The sequence below is a fragment of the Podarcis melisellensis genome (assembly GCF_964234715.1).
Source record: "Podarcis melisellensis genome assembly, chromosome: 4".
Classification (NCBI taxonomy): Eukaryota; Metazoa; Chordata; class Lepidosauria; order Squamata; family Lacertidae; genus Podarcis; species Podarcis melisellensis.
The window spans coordinates 104,710,352-104,727,471 of NC_138531.1; the positions used below are offsets into that span (position 1 = coordinate 104,710,352).

Below are 17,120 nucleotides of genomic sequence, written 5' to 3' on the forward strand. Positions count from 1 at the left end.
AGTACCCCCCCCCCCCACACTCAGCCCTCTCTCGCCTTCCTGAACCTCAGCTCTTCATTATTTTGAATGGCTCTAAGGGGGCAGCTTCCCCCTGGATCCGCCTATGGCAAGGGATCCTTTTTTGGGGGGGGCCTTTGGCTCTTGACTGGGCTCTGAGCATCTCCCTCGGTCCCTTTTGGGGGGGGCTTTGGCTCTTGGCTGGGCTCTGAGCATCTCCCTCGGTCCCTTTTTTGGGGGGCCTTTGGCTCCTGGCTGGGCTCTGAGCATCTCCCTCGGTCCCTTTTGGGGGGGGGCTTTGGCTCCTGGCTGGGCTCTGAGCATCTCCCTCGGTCCCTTTTTTGGGGGGCCTGTGGCTCCTGGCTGGGCTCTGAGCATCTCCCTCGGTCCCTTTTTTGGGGGGGCCTTCGGCTCTTGGCTGGGCTCTGGGCATCTCCCTCGGTCCCTTTTGGGGGGGCCTTTGGCTCTTGGCTGGGCTCTGAGCATCTCCCTTGCTCCCTTTTTTGGGGGGGCCTTCGGCTCTTGGCTGGGCTCTGAGCATCTCCCTTGGTCCCTTTTGGGGGGGCCTTTGGCTCTTGGCTGGGCTCTGAGCATCTCCTTCGGTCCCTTTTGGGGGGGGCTTTGGCTCTTGGCTGGGCTCTGAGCATCTCCCTCGGTCCCTTTTTGGGGGGCCTTTGGCTCTTGGCTGGGCTCTGAGCATCTCCCTCGGTCCCTTTGGGGGGGGCCTTTGTCTCTTGGCTGGGCTCTGAGCATCTCCTTCGGTCCCTTTTTTGGGGGGGCCTTTGGCTCTTGGCTGGGCTCTGAGCATCTCCCTCGGTCCCTTTTTTGGGGGGCCTGTGGCTCCTGGCTGGGCTCTGAGCATCTCCCTCGGTCCCTTTTTTGGGGGGGCCTTCGGCTCTTGGCTGGGCTCTGGGCATCTCCCTCGGTCCCTTTTGGGGGGGGCTTTGGCTCTTGGCTGGGCTCTGAGCATCTCCCTTGCTCCCTTTTTGGGGGGGGCCTTCGGCTCTTGGCTGGGCTCTGAGCATCTCCCTTGGTCCCTTTTGGGGGGGCCTTTGGCTCTTGGCTGGGCTCTGAGCATCTCCTTCGGTCCCTTTTGGGGGGGGCTTTGGCTCTTGGCTGGGCTCTGAGCATCTCCCTTGGTCCCTTTTTGGGGGGCCTTTGGCTCTTGGCTGGGCTCTGAGCATCTCCCTCGGTCCCTTTGGGGGGGCCTTTGTCTCTTGGCTGGGCTCTGAGCATCTCCTTCGGTCCCTTTTTTGGGGGGGCCTTTGGCTCTTGGCTGGGCTCTGAGCATCTCCCTCGGTCAATTGGGGGGGCCTTTGGCTCTTGGCTGGGCTCTGAGCATCTCCTTCGGTCCCTTTTGGGGGGGGCTTTGGCTCTTGGCTGGCCTCTGAGCATCTCCCTCGGTCCCTTTTTGGGGGGCCTTTGGCTCTTGGCTGGGCTCTGAGCATCTCCCTCGGTCCCTTTGGGGGGGGCCTTTGGCTCTTGGCTGGGCTCTGAGCATCTCCTTCGGTCCCTTTTTTGGGGGGGCCTTTGGCTCTTGGCTGGGCTCTGAGCATCTCCCTCGGTCAATTGGGGGGGCCTTTGGCTCTTGGCTGGGCTCTGAGCATCTCCTTCGGTCCCTTTGGGGGGGGCTTTGGCTCTTGGCTGGGCTCTGAGCATTTCCTTCGGTCCCTTTTGGGGGGCCTTTGGCTCTTGGCTGGGCTCTGAGCATCTCCTTCGGTCCCTTTTTTGGGGGGGCCTTTGGCTCTTGGCTGGGCTCTGAGCATCTCCCTCGGTCCCTTTGGAGGGGGGGGGCCTTTGGCTCTTGGCTGGGCTCCGAGCATCTCCCTCCATCCCTTTTTGGGGGGTCCCTTTGGCTCTTGGCTGGGCTCTAAGCATCTCCCTCGGTCCCTTTTGGGGGGGGCCTTTGGCTCTTGGTTGGGCTCTGAGCATCTCCCTCGGTCCCTTTTTGGGGGGCCTTTGGCTCTTGGCTGGGCTCTGAGCATCTCCTTCGGTCCCTTTTGGGGGGGGTCCTTGGCTCTTGGCTGGGCTCTGAGCATCTCCCTCGGTTCCTTTTGGGGGGGCCTTTGGCTCTTGGCTGGGCTCTGAGCATCTCCCTCGGTCCCTTTTTGGGGGGTTCTTTTGGCTCTTGGCTGGGCTCTGAGCATCTCCCTCGGTCCTTTTTGGGGGGGCCTTTGGCTCTTGGCTGAGCTCTGAGCATCTCCCTCGGTCCCTTTGGGTGGGCCTTTGGCTCTTGGCTGGCCTCTGAGCATCTCCCTCGGTTCCTCGGCCAGGAAGCGGAGGATAAAATGGATTCTTTCAAGAAGTGGCAGAGAGACATTTCTAGATTTGTCTGGCAGGGCAAGAAGCCTAGAATAAAATTTAAAATACTAACGGACGCAAAGGAAAGAGGTGGAAAGAGGTGGATTTGCCCTGCCAGACCTTAAACTTTATTATGAATCAGCAGCTTTTTGCTGGCTGAAAGAATTGCTGCTTCTTGAAAACACAGACATTTTGGATCTAGAAGGTTTTAATAATGTATTTGGATGGCATGCATATTTGTGGTATGATAAGGTCAAAGCACATAAAGAATGGCAGATGAAGGTGATGGACTACATGGAATTGGCGGAAATGACCGGCAGAATCCGAGACCAGGGAGAAGAGTCGGTGGAGGAGGATTGGAAGCAATTTAAAGACTATTTACAGAAATATTGCAAAATTAATGAATGTTAAAATGATGTTGGATAAAACTTATGTGGTTTTTAGCTATAACGCTATAAGGAGTATAAAAAAAAAACGGGGTATTAACAGTCAAATGTTAATGTTACACATTATTCAAGATTAAAGATTAGGATAAACAAAGAGGGGAAGGATTTGCTGAACTAACAAATTGAACTGGAATACAAAAAGGGAGGTGTGAGGAGGTCCGGGAAATAAGCAAATGAAAGAAAGTGGGAAAGATGGAATTGTTTTTTATCTATTTTTATTTTGTATTTTTCTTTTTTCATTTTGTAAAATTCTAATAAATATCTGTTAAAAAAAAACACAGTTTCAGGTTAAGAACAGACCTCCGGATCGAATTAAGTACTTAACCCGAGGTACCACTGTGAATACTACAGTATAAGGTTTAAGTCTTTTTCTGCGGCTTCTCTCTCACCCCCGAACTTAGTTATGAGGGGTCTTTCCGTGAGGTACTTTTGACGCAGCCCAGCTTCCTTCAAAGCGAGGGGCCACTTTTCCTCGGTTCCCCTGAGGTATTTTCCTTTGTATGCCAGACCCAGGGGATCCTCTCAGCCCTTGCCACGGACTTGGGAATCTCCTTTTCCTAGAAGATCTCTCTCCTCCAGACTGGAAGGAGACCCCAGAAGAAGAAGAAGAGAGTCTTCCCACAGCTTCTCCCTCCAGCTTCACTCCCTTCAGACCCTCAACATGGTCTCCCCATCTCAGCTGTGAGGCTCCTTCCTCTGGCTCCATAGATATTCTCCTCAGAGCGGAGGATCCACTCAGATCGGAGCCACTTCTCCCTCCACCCTCTCCTCATCCCCATCTTCTCTCAGAATTCCCTCTCTCCCATCTCTCTCTTTTTTTAAATAAATATTTATTAAAGTTTAACAAATACAGAGAAACGAAAGACAAACAATAAAAAATTACAATAAAAAAGGGAAAAAAATATTGGGAAAAAACAAAAAAAGACAGAAGCATTTTAAAAACACAAACACTTAAAAAGGAAAAAAGAATAAAAACCATATTTTCATATCCTTATTTTACATTTACTTATTTCCTTGACTTCCTCAAACCTCCCTCTTTGTATTCCAGTCCAATTAATTATTTCAGCAAGTCCTTTCCCTCTTTCTCAAATTTAAATCCAAACTTCTTCTTAAGGCCATTTAGCCTTAAATTTTACCCTTTAACCATATTCAATCTATTCTTACTTAATTTTTAATACCATTTCTACTAAAGCCAAATAACTTCTTTGCAACAACCTCCTAACATTCATTAATTTTACAATATTTCTGTAAGTATACTTTGATTTTTTTCCAATCTTCTTCCACCGACTCTTCTCCCTGGTCTCGGATTCTGCCAGTCATTTCCGCCAGTTCCATATAGTTCATCACCTTCATCTGCCATTCTTCCAAAGATTATCGGGCAAATGATAGATTTTTGCAAGCTTGACTGGTGTCATGTACCACCTGTATATCATTTTCATTATATTCTCTCTTAAGGCATTACATGGTGTAAACTTCATACCTGTGGTCCATAACTGTTCCCAGTCAGCCATCATAATGTTATGACCAACATCTTGTGCTCATTTAATCATAGCAGATTTCACCCTTTCGTCCTGAGTATTCCATTTCAACAGCAAGTTATACATTTTTGACAAATTCTTAACTTTAGAATCTAACAATTCTGTTTCCAATTTTGATTTTTCCACTTGAAAGCCTATTTTTTTATTCACATTATATACCTCCCTTATTTGATAGGAATGGAGCCAGTCTCACACTTTATTCTTTAATTTTTCAAAGGTCTGCAATTTTAAACTGTCACCTTCTTGTTCCAGAATTTCACAATACTTCGGCCAATTGGCCTCCATACTGAGTTTTTCATCTCAAATCCCCTCAGAAACGGCTCTTTATTTTCCCTCCAAAAGTGCTGGCGCCACCCCCCTCTGGGTAGCCAATCAGAAAGAGGCTCTGGCCCCCTGGTGGAATGGTGAGGCACTGCACCCCAGACTCTGCTCTGGCTCTGCTGTCTGTCACAACAGCCAGCTGCCCCAGCAGGCCTTGCAATCTCCCCACCGCTTGAGCCGTCCTCCATTGTCCCCCGAGACAGGCGGATGAGGAGAGAGCCATTCAGGGGCCACAGGAAAGGGGCATCGGGGGCCGACAGAGGCAAACTGGATGGGGAACCATCGCCGAAAGGATGCCTACCTCTCTCTTATTCTAAAAGATCATGCCACATTTTCCCACGAGTGCTGGGTAGATTCCGGCAACAGTCTTCACAATTTATGTATTCAGTAAACATTGGCCACGTGTTATAAAAGGAATACGGACTGTGTTCCCCCACCTTTTGGATACTTAAATTGTGAGGCCCAGAATAGAACACAGGATTCTAGGTGGGGCCTGACCAAGGTAGAATAAAGTAGTACTATTCCTGCCCTTGATCTGATTCTGCCTTCTGCCACATTGACCTGTGCTCCCCGTTTGGTGTCGTCCGCAAATGTGATGAGCATCCTCTCAGTTCCTTCATCCAACTCATTCATAAAGACGCTGAACAACAACGGGCCCAGGACTGAACCCTGCAGCACCCCAGGATGATGAGGAACCATGAAGGAGTCCTCTTTGGGTTTGAGTTACAGATAGGTAGCCATGTTGGTCTGCCCGTGTTGGTCTGCCATTGAAGAAGTGTGCATGCACACGAAAGCTCATACCAAGAACTAACTTAGTTGGTCTTTAAGGTGCTACTGGAAGGAATATTTTTTTTCCTCTTTGGGTTTGGTCAGTCAAATCCCATTAACAGTTTCCTCGTTCAGCCCACATTTTACCAGTTTCTCACAGAAAGATCACTGGAGACTTTGTCAAAAGCCTTACTGAAATCAAGACACACTATTTCCACAGTTGTTCCCTGATCAACAAAGTTTGTAACTCCATCCATAAAAAGGGGAGGAGAGATTTCTCTGGCTTGACTTGTTTTTGGGAAAGCCATGCTTTCATCCTGTATGTTTCTGTTGTGAAATCTTCAGATGAAGGGCACATAAATATTAAAAATGATAATAAATAAGGATATTGACAAGCTGGAACATGTGCAAAGGAAGGTGATTTATGTATTTATTTAATTTGTATCCTACTCAACCCAGTGGTGCCAACTTGAATAAAATATTGGTGGGGGGCCAGGTAAGGCCTGCCTTGCACAATCACATGACGCATGCAGGTCATTGGAATGGCAATGCCTATCAACTGGGGGGGTGCCCCCCTCAAATATATCATTGGGGGGCAAAATCCCCTCAGCCTCTAAAAGTCGACTCCTGTTCCCACATGTCTCAGGACTGTTACAACATAAAAAGACAATATAAAAACACATGATATACATCTGTAACCCCCCTCACTACCACATTTTAAAAGGGCATTAGATGTCAATTAGGCAAAGGCCTGGTTAACAAGGTGCGGATTTGCCTGGCTCCTAAAGCTGGATAATGGTTTTTCCAACCGTTGCATGAATTCTTTGATGGGAACTGAGATTGCGGCTGTGACTGAAGCTCTTTCCACATTCCACACACTGATAGGGTTTCTCCCCTGTATGAATTCTCTGATGGGAATTGAGATCGGAGCTTGATCTGAAGCTCTTTCCACATTCCACACATTGATAGGGTTTCTCACCTGTATGAATTCTTTGGTGGAAAGTGAGACTGTGGCGGTGACTGAAGCTCTTTCCACATTCCACACAGTGATAGGGTTTCTCCCCTGTATGAATTCTCTGATGGGAATTGAGATCGGAGCTCGTCCTGAAGCTCTTTCCACATTCCACACATTGATAGGGTTTCTCACCTGTATGAATTCTTTGGTGGAAAGTGAAACTGTGGCTGTGACTGAAGCTCTTTCCACATTCCACACACTGATAGGGTTTCTCCCCTGTATGAATTCTCTGATGGGAATTGAGATCGGAGCTCGTCCTGAAGCTCTTTCCACATTCCATGCACTGATAGGGTTTCTCCCCTGTATGAATACTTTGATGGGATGAGAGATGGGAGCTATCAGTGAAGCTCTTTCCACATTCCACACACTGATAGGGTTTCTCCCCAGTATGAATTCTCTGATGGGAATTGAGATTGGAGCTCTGACTGAAGCTCTTTCCACATTCCATGCACTGATAGGGTTTCTCCCCTGTATGAATTCTTTGATGGGAAGTGAGATGGGAGCTATCAGTGAAGCTCTTTCCACATTCCACACACTGATAGGGTTTCTCCCCTGTATGAATTCTTCGATGGGAAGTAAGATCACTCTTACGACTGAAACTCTTTCCACATTCCACACACTGATAGGGTTTCTCCCCTGTATGAATTACCTGATGCTTAGTGACTGCAGAGCTGTGATTGAAGCTCTTTCCGCATTCCGCACACTGATAGGGTTTCTCCCCTGTATGAATTCTCTGATGCTTAGTAAGATAGGAGCTCTCACTGAAGCTCTTTCCACATAACATGCACTGATAGGGTTTCTCCCCAGTATGAATTCTCTGATGGGAAGTGAGATAGGAGCTCGTACTGAAGCTCTTTCCACATTCCATGCACTGATAGGGTTTCTCCCCTGTATGAATTCTCTGATGGGAAGTGAGATAGGAGCTCGTACTGAAGCTCTTTCCACATTCCACACACTGATAGGGTTTCTCTCCTGAATGAATTCTCTGATGGGAAGTGAGAGAGGAGCTGTCGCTGAAGCTCTTTCCACACTCCCTGCACTGATAGGGTTTCTCTCCTGTATGAATTCTCTGATGGGAAGTGAGAAGGCCTCTCTTCCTGAAGGTCTTTCCACATTCCATGCACTGATAGGGTTTCTCCTCTGTATGAATTCTTTGATGGGAATTGAGATTGGACTTCTGACTGAAGCACTTTCCACATTCCACACACTGATAGGGTTTCTCCCCTGTATGACTTCTCTGATGGTAACTGAGCTGGGAACTCCGACTGAAGCTCTTTCCACATTCCATGCACTGATAGGGTTTCTCCCCTGTATGAATTCTCTGATGCCTAGTGAAAGCAGAACTGTGATTGAAGCTCTTTCCGCATTTCACACACTGATAGGGTTTCTCTCCTGAATGAATTCTCTGATGGGAAGTGAGATTGGAACTCTGACTGAAACTCTTTCCACATTCCATGCACTGATAGGGTTTCTGCCCGGTATGGATTTTCTGATGCTTAGTGAGATGGCCTCTCTGACTGAAGCTCTCTCCGCATTCCACGCACTGATAGGGTTTCTTTCCAATGAGAATTCTTTGTTGGGAAGTGGAATGGGAGCTCTGACTGCAGCTCGCTCCATACTCCAAAATTTTGCATGGCTTCTCCTCTCTGGGGGTTTTGTCATGTTCATCCTTGTTCTTGTTTTCCAATTTATCAAAATCTACAATGGAGACAAAAATGGGATTAGAGCCTCAGGAACAAATCAAGAAGAAGTGAAGGGAGTTGGGCCTTTGTTCATTGCCTTTGTTGGTTGTCATTAACCAACATTTTTATTCATATATTCTAATGGATTGTTGAATGTTGATTTGTTTGATATACAGTAGTGGCCAAAATTGTGGAAGCCTTTTGGGAAAAAAGTATATTTCAGATGTTTGATGGCTCGTAACACAACTTCGTTTAGAGTAATACCACAAAATTATGTATCAATGGAAAGATAATTTAATGAAGAATGTAATTATCTGTATTCTATCAAAAGTCATAGCGCAATAACCAGAAAAAGGAAGCACAACTTGCTTAGCTTGACTTTTTTCAGTGTGTTATGTTATACTGTGGAAAGTTGATATAAAATTTACAGATTGTATATTATTAAGAGAGAATTACATGAAAATGATGTATAGATGGTATATCACACCAGTGAAAATGGCAAAGATGTTTAAGAAAGAAAATAAGAGATGCTGGAGATGTCAAGAAAAGGAAGGAACATTTTATCATATGTGGTGGGAATGCAAATGCATTAAAAATATTGGGAAATGATATATAATGAACTGAAAAAAATGTTTAAGCCTTTCTGTTAGGTATCTCAAAAGCCTTTCTGTTAGGTATCTCAAATCAAGAGCTGCCAAAAGAAAAATGGACATTGTTTATGTATGCTACAACAGCGGCAAATATCTTGACTACAAAATTGGAAGATGGAAGAAATACCATCAAAAGAACAATGGTAAGAAAAACTGATGAATTATGCAGAATTGGCTAAGCTAACAGAAACTACAAGAGAAGGACAAAAAGGATTTTAAAAGAGTTTGGGAACCATTTACAGGTTATTTGCAGAAACAACAACTGGCAGGGTCTGAATAAACGTTCACAACTTTATTATAGTAACAGAAATTTTAGCAAAATGATAAGGGAATTTACTTTTACATAAAGCAGGACACAATAAATAAAACTAAATAACTCAGTAGAGGGGGAGTTGAGGGAAGTCCGGAGGACGGGAGGGAGAACATTTGTATATAACATGATTGAGATATTTTTATTTGTTATAAAATTCAATAAATATTCATTTTTTTAAAAGAAGAAAGGGGAGGCAGACTTCCTGGTTGGACCTTCCCCGATCAGCCGAATTTATTAATATTTTAGAAAACCAATTTCCGTACTACTCACGGGTTATTGTTTTAAAGTCCAAATTGTCCCAGGAAAAAGGCAGCGCTCTCCGGTAACGGCTGTGCGGCTTCTCTCCACGGAAGTAGCGGTTGACTCTCAGCACCGCGCCACTTCCCCCTCTTCACTTCAGAGCCCGTTTATGGGTTCCTTAGCGAGTTGGGGGGGCGCTAAAGGTGCCCGCCGAGTCCCATGATCACAGGCTTCGTCCGCCTGTGATTTTTGAAGGGTCCCCACTTCGCCGTAGCGGAAAAAGACCCGTTTCCTGCGGAGCTATTCCCTCCAGTTCAGAGGGAGTCCGCCATTGCCGGTGGCGCCACCCCCGGAAGTCCAAGAGAGCTGGAATACTAATGGTCTTAACTCCCCTCAGAAAAGGAAAAGAGTCTTTCATTTATTAAAAAAGGAACAATTGGACTTGATCTGTCTACAGGAAACACATGTGATTAGGTTACACAGAAAAGTATTAATCAATAAAAGACTGAGTCAAGAGTTTATTTCATCGGACAAAGTCAAAAAAAGAGTAGTGATCTATGCAAAGGAGAGCCTATCACCGAAATTTGCATGAGACTTTGATAGACTATTTGGATTACAATGCGATCATGATGGGGGATATGAATGGAGTGGTATCTACAAACATGGACAAGGCACAGAGACAGGTAGTCACTAAGGATGGCAGACTACCAATAACTTTTTTTTGAGATGACTGAGAATTTGGATTTAGTTGATATTTGGAGAACAAAGAACCCCTTGGGTAGAGAGGGAACTTTTATTCTCTGAAGCCAAAATGACATGGACAAGAATTGACAAATTTGGGTAGCTAGAGGACTGGCTCCAAAGACAAGAAAAGTGGAAATTTGTTGGCGGAAATGACTGGCAGAATCCGAGACCAGGGAGAAGAGTCGGTGGAGGAAGACTGGAAGAAATTTAAAGACTATTTACAGAAATATTGCAAAATTAATGAATGTTAGAATGATGTTGGATTGAAATTAAGTGGTTTCTAGCTGTAATGGTATAAAAGAATATGAAAAAATGGTTTTTTAATAGGCAAAAATTTAATGCTCTAATAATTTAAGATTAAAGATCAGGATAAAATAAGGAGGGAAAGGAATTGCTGAACTAATAAATTGAACTGGAATACAAAAAAGGGAGGTATGAGGAGGTCCGGGAAACAAGTAAATGAAAGATAAGTGATGAAAAGATTGAATTGTTTTTAACTATTTTTATTTTGTATTTGTTCTTTTTCATTTTTTAATATTGTAAAAAACTTAATAAATATTTATAAAAATTTAAAAAAAGAAACGTGGAAATTTGCCCTAAAACTTGCTCCAACCATAATGCTGTAAAGATGGAGATGAAACTAACACCAATTGGCTCTTTCAGATGGAGGATGAATGACACCTTGTTTAGGGACGAAGAAGTGATTAAGAAGGCCCAAAAAACCTTGAGAGACTATTTTGAGATAAATATGAATACTACTGTTGGAAAAAGAGTAAACTGGGATGCAAGAACAGCGGTCATGAGAGGGTTTCTGATACAACAGAATGCAATAAAGAAGAGAACTCAAAACGAGAAGAAAGACAAAATTTTGGAGAAAATAAAGGAAGGTGAGAAGAAACTGAGAGCAAAACCAAAGTTGCAAGAGATTTTGAGATAAATAAAGTTATATCAAGTACAATATATAAAAATGATGAACCAGGAAATAGAATGGAAAATTAAACAGATGAGACAAAAGACATTTGAGTCGGCTAACAAATGTGGGAAATTGCTGGCCTGGCAAATAAAAAAAGACAAAAACTCAACACTATCAAAAATTTGGAAGTGGAAGGAAAGAATATACAGAACCCAGTGGAGATTAGAAATTGTTTCCAGAGGTACTTTAAGCAACTATATACACAAGGGCCACAGAAAGAAATTGACATAGATCGATTTTTGAAAATAAATGGACTACAAAAAATCTCTCAATAAAACAAGCTAATGTTGAATTATAAAATAACTGAACAGGAGGTAGAAGGTGCCATCCAGAATATGCAACTGGGTAAATCTCCAGGGCCGGACGGCTTAACTTCAAGATACTATAGATCTTTGAAAAGTTGGATAATACAACCACTAAAGGAAGTTTGCAATGAAATTTTGGAAGGGAAAAAAGCACCAGAGTCATGGAAGGAAGCTTACATTACACTTATACCGAAAACTGAGTCTGAGAAGACACAGCTTAAGAATTACCGCCCCATATCTGCTTAATGTGGATTATAAAATTTTCGCAGATGTTTTGGCTAAAAGATTAAAAAAAGTACTAGTGGAAGAGATACATAAAGATCAAGCAGGCTTTCTCCTGGGCAGACACTTGTCTGATAATACGAGAAACATAATTAACATTTTAGAGAAATTACAAGTGAATATTAACACCAAGGCTGTTTTGATATTTGTGGACGCGGAGAAAGCCTTTGACAATATTTCCTGGAGTTTTATGAAGAACCTACAGGGGATGGGGGTTGGTCAAGGTTTTGGAAATGGTATAAGTGCAATATACTCTGAACAAAAGGCTAAACTAATTGTTAACAATGTGGTGACAGAGGAATTTAAGATAGAGAAAGGGACACGACAAGGTTGCCCAATTTCCCCATTTCTTTTTATATCGGTCCTGGAGGTCCTGTTAAATATGATTAGAAGGGACCAATTGGTTAAGTCGGAGCCAAACAGTACAAATTGAAAGCATTTGCAGATGACTTAGTATTGACATTACAGGAGCCAGAATCTAGTACTAAAAGAGTATTGGAACTCATTCAAGAATTTGGTCAGGCTGCAGGATTTAAGTTGAATAAGTTAAAAACCAAGGTTTTAGAGAAAAATCTAACAGTGATTGAGAGAGAGAGGTTTCAGAGGGAGACAGGTTTAACTTTGGTTAAGAAAGTGAAATACCTGGGGGTTAATATGACTGCTAAGAATGTGAATTTATTTAAATATAACTATGAAAAATGCTGGACGGAAGTGAAAAAAGATTTACAAATTTGAAGCTTTCATTGCTAGGCCGTATCGCTGCGATAAAAATGAATGTATTGCCAAGAATGTTGTTTTTGTTTCAAACTTTGCAAATTTTGGATAAAAGGGACTGTTTCAAGAAGTGGCAGAGAGATATTTCTAGATTTGTCTGGCAGGGCAAGAAGCCCAGAATAAAACTTAAAATACTAACGGATGCAAAAGAAAGAGGTGGATTTGCCCTGCCAGACCTCAAACTTTATTATGAATCAGCTACATTTTGCTGGCTGAGAGAATGGCTGCTTCTTGAAAACACAGCCATTTTGGATTTAGAAGGTTTTAATAATGTATTTGGGTGGCATGCATATTTGTGGTATGATAAGGTCAAAGCACATAAAGCATTTAAAAATCAGGACTTCCGGGTCATTGCCAACGATTAATGGTGGATTCCCTCTGAGCTTCGGCGGGATTAGCTCCGCGGGATCGGGTCTCACCGCTGCGGCAAAGCGGGGACCCTTTAAAAATCTCAGGCGGAGGAAGCCTGCCAACGTGGGGACTCGGCGGGCACCATTTGCGCTCCCCCAAGTTGCAAAGGAGCCCCAAAAGGTGGCCGGTCCAGAGGTGGTCTTGCAATCGCCATATCGCTTAAAATGAGCGCTAAACTCTCGCTAGTTCAGACTTTTCCTCCTTTTGCCTTTACAGGTCTGATTTCAAGCGAAAAATTCTCCCTATTAATCACCAATGTTTATCTTCCTCCAGGTGGTCTTATATCAGACTTCCATTATAGATGGGATTCTCTGGAAGATCATTTATTGGCACGCTATGTTATGTACCCTAATATTCCATCGATAATGGGTGGCGACTTTAATGCACGTACAGCCGCCAATTGGGATGGGATAATCAAGGCCAAGTGGTGGGTACCTCCCCCCTACCCAAAATCTGATTTAATCTCTTTTACATCAAGAAGATCTAAGGACATCAGAGTGAATGAGGCGGGACTCCTTCTTTATCAATTGGCCCTTCGTATGAATTGGAACATTTTGAATGGCAATTGCCCTCCGGACGTGCCAGGTGAATTCACTCACTTGGGCACAACATCAAATAGTGTCCTAGACTACCTTCTAGTTTCAGAAGACCTATTCTCAAACTTCTTTTATTTTAAAGTAGACAATGTACAATCCAGTGACCACCTACCTCTAGCGGCCAAGCTAACGCTTGACTGGCATCCGGTTAGCGGCTCACACCCAATTCATGTAGGTTTAAATGCCGCAGCTCAAGTAAGAGGCATTAAATGGTCTATGAAACAGGCCCAAAAATACGCAGAATTCTTCCAGAGGAATATCTCCGAACCCCTTATTGTTTCAGTGGCGGAGTTGTCTGAACCAAATAGGATATTGGAGTGGTTCTCCCACCTCTCTGTAGATTTAACTAGCTTCTTTACGATGCCGACTCACCTGGTTAACCGAGATCAACCCAGGTTCGGTGCATCTTGGTTTGATTCCAAATGTAAGCAAGCTAGACTCTCTCTCTGTTGTATCTACAACAGATATAAATCTTCTGGAGCTGAAACTCTCCCCCCAGAGTACTTGCAGGCCAAAATTGCTTACAAACAGGCACAGAAGTCAGCCAAGCACGAGTGGCAGCTAAGACGTTGGCAAGCACTGATTGCTGCCTCTAAGCTTCGCAGCTCTCGTGGTTTTTGGAATTTAATCAACAAAAGATTGAGGAAATACCCATTGACGGTTATACCAGCTCCGACATGGGAACAATTTCTAAGAAAATATTTCTCCCAGACAGTTATCTCTAACATTCATTGTGATACTCTTTCATGTCACTTGCCCATATGGCCAGATACTGACCCGGAGGAAATAGTTGATTTAATTGCTAAACTGAAAACCGATCTGATCCCGGCGGAAGCTATTAAACAACACCCAGCATGGTGGGCCAAAATTCTTGCAAAAATCTTTGATGCAATTAATGCCACAGGCCAGATACCTAGATCATGGAAGGAGTCCATCATAATTCCTATATATAAAAAAGGACCACCAGAGGACCCAGGAAACTATCGTAATATCAGTTTATTATCAATCATCGGAAAAATCTATACTCGCTTCCTGCTAACCAGACTAACCCAATGGGCCGAAGATTCCAATCTGATAGGCCATGAACAGGCCGGGTTTAGACCAAATCAGCCGCTAGGGTGAGGTTAGCACCTGAGGGCGATCTCACAAACTCTGTACCAATAAATAAGGAGGTACAACAAGGGTGCATCCTTGCCCCCTATCTCTTTAACCTCTATATTAGTGACATGAGAACTCCCCTAGCTGAGGCCCAAACCACCATTCATGCACCCAGGCTTGCAGACTATCGCTGCCCCTTACTATTGTACGCTGATGATGCGGTGATCCTCTCATATTCAAGAATCGGTTTGAGGAGGGCCTTTAAGATTTTCGCGTTATATTGCCAAACAAATTTACCATTCCAAATCTAAAGCCCTAATTTTTTCCAGGAGTCGTAAACTGTATAGGTGGGAACTCAAGGGGAAGCCAATTGAACAAGTCTACGATTTTCAATATCTAGGAATTTACTTCCAGTATAATATGGGATGGAAAGCGCATATCACATACTTACAAAATAAGGACAAAGCCCTTATCTACGCTCTATTACGCTTTTTCTTTACAGAGGGGGCTATGCATGCTCCATCCGCCTTAAAAGTTTATAGTGCAAAAGTGGTTGCAACTATGGCCTATGCGGTCCCTTTATGGGGCGCCTTTGTAAACCTCATGCCTCTGGTGACATTGCAAAATCTTTTTCTCAGACGCCTTTTGAAACTACCCTCCTGTGTAAGCAACTCGGCTATTCGCTTAGAACCTAAGACCCCCTCCCTAGAGAACCTGATGTGGAGACATGCCTTTAATTACTGGCTGTCCCTTTGGCATAAATTGCCCAATTACCATCTTATTCAGTGCCTTTGGAGAGATGAATTTACCAGCCACAAAAATCCATTCCAAACTGTTGTCTTATGGAATCTCTCCTTCCGATATACAGTGGTGCCTCGCAAGACGAAATTAATTCGTTCCGCAAGTCTCTTCGTCTTGCGAGTTTTTCGTCTTGCGATGCACGGTTTTCCATAGGAATGCATTGAAAATCAATTAATGCGTTCCTATGGAAAACGCCTTCCCCCACCTCTTCTGGCGGGCGGCATTTTAAAATCGCCCGGGACAGCGGAGGACTTCTCCGCTGTCCGGGGCGATTTAAAAGCCCCTGGGAAGGCAGGCAGGGGGGACAAAGGCTTTCTCGCCCCGCCGCTCGGCTTCGGGACATCGTTCCGATGCCGGGCGGCGGGGGGAGGCTTTCTCGCCCCGTCGCCCGGCATCGGGACATGGTTCCGATGCCAGGCGGCGGGGGGAGGCTTTCTCGCCCGGCCGCCCGGCTTCGGGACATCGTTCCGATGCCGGGCGGTGGGGGGAGGCGTTCCTGCCCCACCGCCCGGCATCGGAACGATGCCCCGAAGCCGGGCGGCTGGGGGAGGCGTTCCTGCCCCACCGCCCGGCATCGGGACAATGCCCCGAAGCCGGGCGGCTGGGGGAGGCGTTCCTGCCCCACCGCCCGGCATCGGGACGATGCCCCGAAGCCGGGCGGCTGGGGGAGGCGTTCCTGCCCCACTTCCCGGCATCGGGACGATGCCCCGAAGCCGGGCGGCGGGGGGAGGCTTTCCCGCCCGGCCGCCCGGCTTCGGGACATGGTTCCGATGCCGGGCGGCGGGGGGAGGCTTTCCCGCCCCGTCGCCCGGCATCGGGACATGGTTCCGATGCCGGGCGGCGGGGGAGGCTTTCCCGCCCCGCCGCCCGGCTTCGGGGCATCGTCCCGATGCCGGGAAGTGGGGCAGGAACGCCTCCCCCAGCCGCCCGGCATCGGGACATGGTTCCGATGCCGGGCGGCGGGGGGAGGCTTTCCCGCCCCGTCGCCCGGCATCGGGACATGGTTCCGATGCCGGGCGGCTGGGGGAGGCGTTCCTGCCCCGCCGCCCGGCATCGGGACGATGCCCCGATGCCGGGCGGCGGGGGGAGGCGTTCCTGCCCCACCGCCCGGCATCGGGACGATGCCCCGATGCCGGGCGGCGGGGGGAGGCTTCAAAAGCCGTCCGGGGGCTTTTAAATCGCCCCGGTTAGGCAGGCAGGGGGAGCAAAGACTTTTGCCCCCCGCCCGCCTTGGGAAGAGGTCCAGGACCTCTTCCCAAGGCGGGCGGGGGGGCAAAAGTCTTTGCCCCCCCTGCCTGCCTTCAAAAGCCGTCCGGGATAGCGGGAAGCGCTTCCCTGCTATCCCGGACCGCTTTTAAAATGCTGGCGGTGGGGAGCAAAGCCTTTCGCCCCCGCCGGCCTTCCTGGACCTCTTCTGAAGTCCGGAGGGGGGAAAAAGGCTTTGCTCCCCACCGCCAGCATTTAAAAAAAGGTCCCCGAGATTTCCCTATGGGCTTTCGTCTTGCGATGCAAGCCCATAGGGAAAATCGTCTAGCGAAGCGTCGCAAAACCCGAAAAACCCTTTCATCTTGCGGGTTTTTCGTCTTGCGAGGCATTCGTCTTGCGGGGCACCACTGTACTAAATTTAGATCTAATTACAGCAAAAAAAGGTCATCAAACAAAGATTGGAGGAGGTTGACTTGCAACAAAATCTTACTACAGGTGGAGGTACATGTTCCCCGATAAATCAGGGCATTACATTTATGTCCCAGATACCTCGATATCTGTCTACCTTATCGGTTGCGTCACATAGATTCGCTTTTGTTAGAGCCAGATTTAATGTGTTCCCCTCAAATGTGCTGAGCAATAGATTTTCTAACGGTAAA

General features: G+C 46.0%; 1 protein-coding gene across 8 annotated transcripts in view; it reads right to left on the bottom strand.

Moving 5' to 3' along the window:
* Positions 1–3,589: 3,589 nt before the first annotated feature.
* Positions 3,590–17,120, bottom strand: part of LOC309369076 (uncharacterized protein) — a 205,244-nt gene continuing 191,713 nt past the window's right edge. For all 8 annotated transcript variants that reach the window (XM_081909686.1, XM_081909685.1, XM_081909680.1 and 5 more), the window contains one exon: positions 3,590–8,084. In XM_081909686.1, the coding sequence (XP_081765812.1) occupies positions 6,154–8,084 (1,931 nt within the window). In that variant the 3' untranslated portion in view covers positions 3,590–6,153. The remainder of the gene's footprint in view (positions 8,085–17,120) is intronic.